The sequence below is a fragment of the Rhincodon typus genome, chromosome 33 (genome assembly GCF_021869965.1).
Source record: "Rhincodon typus isolate 14 chromosome 33, sRhiTyp1.1, whole genome shotgun sequence".
NCBI classification, from domain to species: Eukaryota; Metazoa; Chordata; class Chondrichthyes; order Orectolobiformes; family Rhincodontidae; genus Rhincodon; species Rhincodon typus.
The window spans coordinates 4,647,967-4,652,324 of NC_063364.1; the positions used below are offsets into that span (position 1 = coordinate 4,647,967).

The 4,358-nt window shown below is 41.7% G+C and overlaps 1 protein-coding gene across 1 annotated transcript in view; it reads right to left on the reverse strand.

The window, feature by feature from the left end:
• Positions 1 to 4,352, reverse strand: part of stard5 (StAR-related lipid transfer (START) domain containing 5) — a 48,371-nt gene extending 44,019 nt beyond the window's left edge. The window contains exons 1-3 of the mRNA XM_048615716.1: positions 4,337 to 4,352; positions 3,691 to 3,830; positions 2,929 to 3,071 (exon numbers count right to left, since the gene is read on the reverse strand). Coding sequence (XP_048471673.1) covers positions 2,929 to 3,071; positions 3,691 to 3,830; positions 4,337 to 4,352 — 299 coding nt within the window. The remainder of the gene's footprint in view (positions 1 to 2,928; positions 3,072 to 3,690; positions 3,831 to 4,336) is intronic.
• Positions 4,353 to 4,358: the final 6 nt, after the last annotated feature.

Genomic DNA, 4,358 nt, shown 5'->3' on the forward strand with positions numbered 1-4,358 from the left:
AGTTAATTAGCAGCTGGTTTAATCTGTTTTTTTTAGAAGATTGAATTAGTTATTTTCAGGAAGTATAAATAGCGACCTCTCTTGGTGCTGCCTTGTGGGCTCTGAGTGCTGCCTTGTTTGTACAGAATTTAAAATGGGATTTTGTTAAGTTAGAAGCTGTTTGGGTGGAAGTGGGGGTGTGAGGGCTAAAAAGGTTTTCCCCTTCTATAATTTTCAGCCTACTAGTTGGTACAGGGGAAGAATGTCTTTGGGGAATACTGGTAATTCTTTTACTATTTTAACCATATTAAGTAATTTTAAAGTGACAAGTCAGCTCAGCCAAGTGGAATGTACTTGTGGTAGAATTAAGTCATGGTTACAGTATGTAATCATAGAATCCCTACAGTGCAGAAACAGGCCCTTCGGCCCAACAAGTTCACACCAACCCCTCAGAGCATCCCGCCGAGACCCATCCCTTATAACCCACCTAATCTACACATCCCTGGACACTATGGGCAATTTAGCATGGCCAATCCACCTAGCCTGCACATCTTTGGACTGTGGAAGGAAACCGGAGCACCCAGAGGAAACCCACACAGACACGGGGAGAATGTGCAAACTCCACACAGACAGTCGCCTGAGGGTGGAATCAAACCCGGGTCCTTGGAGCTGTGAGGCAGCAGTGCTAACAACTGAGCCACCATGCTGCTTGTTTCCCAGACAAACACATCTGCAGGATGAGTAACTGGATGCATACGGTTGAACTCCAAGTATCAGAACTTGTGCAGCAGCTGGAGTCACTGTTATACATCTGCAAGGCAGAGAGCTACATGGAAAGCACGCTTAGGGTTGTGTTCACATTGCAGGTTAGAAATGTACAGGTATACAGGAAATGGGTGTCTAACAGGAAGTCTAAAAAAAACGCAAGTATTGCAGGAATCCCCCGATTCTACCTTGCTCGGTATTCAGTATCATCTTTTGGTTACTGGTGAGGGTGAAGGCTCCTCAGGGGAATGCAGCCTCAGCCAAGATGGTGGCACCACAGGTATCTCAGCTGCATAGAGAGAAGATAGAAGAAGGAAAGAGTAATAATGATAGGGGATTCCATAGATGGGGATCAGGCAGGTGTTTCTGTGGCCATCGATGTGACTCCAAGACAATATATTGTCTCTCTGATGCCAGGGTAAACGATGTGATGGCATTCTTCTTGGTGAGGGTGAACTACCAGAACTCCTGGTCTGTGTTGGTCCCTTTGACTGAGGTAGGAATAGTGATGAGGTCCTGAAAGCACATTTCAGGCAGCTGGGTAAGAGATTGAAGGATGGGACACCAAGAAATGTCAGGGCTTTCCCTGTCCCACATGCAACTGAGCATAGAATTGGAAGAATTGAACAATTAGTTGGCTGGATGGCTAGTTTATGGCAACAACAATGCAGGTTCGATTCTCACACTGGCTGAGGTCACTGTGAAGGTCCCACCTTCTCAACCTGTCCCCTCATTTTGGAGCTGAGAATGCCACAAGAATTATAATCAACTTTTTTCTGATCAACACACGCAGAAGCATCTAATTGCCAGGCTTACTCAGAACCAACATGATCTTTGGTTTTTAGTACTGATCGCTGGGGCTGTTAGTCGATTCCCAGGGTTGTCATCCTCTGACCTCCCAAAGATTACCTGAATCCAATGCACTGTGGAAGACCTGCCTACCGTAATTGTAGGATTGATGCTTGGATTTTTTAAATGCTCCTTTCAATAGATACAATCCCTAATATCCCTGATCATCAAAGAACCTCACAGACACATGTTTAGTAACAACAACATTATAACTGAATGAGGTGAATAAAAATGAGAATGACATCATTGCAGTTATATAACCTCAACCAGACCCAGCACAGAGGACAATGAGCCCCTACTTGGTTCTCAGGAGCAAGCACAGGACCTGGAATCGGTGACTGCTACATCAGGAAAGGTGACATCAGTGAGGTAGGCCCAGCAGCAAAGGATGGTGCCTGGGATCAGTGATCTCAATGTTGGTTGTCTCCAATAAAGATGGTGATGAAGTGGTGGCGGAGACATGGCGGTGCAGGCGTCATTGACAATGATGACCTGGCTCTGGACTGCTACTCTCTCTTCAACTATACCTTTTATTTCCTTTTTATCCTTATCCTACATTATTCAAAATGGCACCATTTCAAGGTGACAAACGAAAGTTTTTCACTGTATTTTGTTGTATTCTTACTGTAAAATACATGTGACATAAAGATCAAAATCAAAACTTGAAAAAAGATTTAAACGACATATTTAAACCTCTGGGGAGACAGTGGCATGGAGCCAATGCCACTCAGCTAGTTATCGAAAACCCAGGCTCATGGTCTGGATACTTAAGTTTGAATCCTCCTGTGGTCAAATGGTGAAATTTGAATTGAATAAAAATCTGAAGTTAGCCTCATGCCATCCATTGTTGGTTAGCACAGTTGGCTTGACAACTGGTTTGAAATACAGATTGATGCCAATAGGGTTCAATTCCAGTGCCAGCTGAGGCTCCAATGAAGAACTCAACCTCTCAGTTGTTCAATAGTCACAAGCTGATTATACATGTGATAAGATTGGCTTATGTCGAGTTGGTGACAGGTTATGCACGGCCTTAAAAGATTCTCCAGCTTTTCCTTCACTTTTACCCAACTTGTGGATTTCTTCAGTACTTTCCCCCTTTGGTCTCCAATTGTAATTTTTACCACCTTCTCATCAATACCACATTCATTGTTTTAAAGTCAGTTTCTCCATGGATTATGTGTCAGTGTCTTATCATTTTTTGTGTTCTTCCAAGCCACACTTGCCATTTTGTCAAGTCGGGGTGTACATGTCTGAGATTTGTTCTTCCGTACATTTTTGCCATGCATTCCTGCATGTTAGTTACTTCAGATATAACGACCCCCTCTGCACACTTACATCAGTGTCCCAAGATCATGCCATAAATTCTTGACTTTCTGTTGATCTTTTCGAAAGATCAAAAGTCGGTGGAGGGTGCCCATGTATTCTCCTTGTCTAGTCCCAAAGTTCTGGTTGATGGTAAAATCATCTACTTCAGTCTCCTTTAAGCAAACATCACATGGGCAAAAGTTCACATCTCCAAGAGAAAGCTGGCAATTATTGAATTCTATCTAAATTTTGATTTCATTGGATACATTCCATTTAACTACAGCCAAGGTGAGTCATTCCCATTTCCATTTGATTTATGTCTCCCTTTCCCTGTCACTATTCTTTATTCTAAGTGTGGCCTCCATTAATTACCATTATAACTGATTCATGAACTCTGGAGAAGCCTTACCGTCTAATTCTAAAACAAAAAGAAAAGAAAGAAGCATGTTTTCATGATAGCTTTAAAAGACACAAACAAACATTATCACTGTGCGGTTTCAGCATTACCAAATTTTGCTTGTTTGGTCTTTCTTACAAACAAAAGTACATAAAGGATGCTCTCCTTATAACTGTCATGGGAACTCTCTGTCAACACTGTCCAATGTTCACTGAGGACTTCCTTAACTTCACTGGGGGAAAGGAACTTTTTGATGTCTTCTCCAACTATGCCTAAGTGTCAGAACCCTTTATCCATCCCTTCTGGCTCCTGGATGACATTAAGTACTTACTTTATTTCACTACACAGGGATGGAACAGTGAGGAAAGTGCTGTTAGTTACATTCTCATGGTTACCTGTCTTGCAAAATAACAGTCCCAGGCTGTTGCCTGTTCACAGATTTCTGTCTGGCATGTCTTGATCTTTGCTTTTTCAAAGGAGAAGTCCAGTTCATCATTAGTTTCAATATCAATGTTGGGTAGACCTGTAGCCTTTTCTGCATATAACACATAACAAGTACTATGCTTTCCTGTTGGTAATCATTTCTACCCTGCACCTCATTTGAAATTCCAGCAGCTTTCCAGCTTCTTTATCCCAACTGTAAAGCACACAAATGGGTAGCATAGGCTAACTTATTCTGAACAATTCCTAATTCATTTGTTCCTTCCATTATCTCTTTCAAAAGTCTATCAAAGACACTTTCATAATTATCATTGCACTTTCCTATAATTTCCGGTTATGCTTCTGCTGCGGATAATGCTAACTTTTCCATTAAACAATCTATCACTTGCATTTTTGAATAAACCAAAGACAGGATAATTTCAATCAAAGACTACTGCTTCTCATAGCTTCTCAAACTGAAGACCAATTAAACCGTTACTCCTGAGATACATTAGTTAATTAGAAAAAGAAACAGAGAGACAGCACCATCCTTACTTACAGAAAACACCATCTGTACCTCCAGGTAGGACTATCCTCACATACAGACAGCACCATCCTTACCAACACACAGCACCATCCTTAC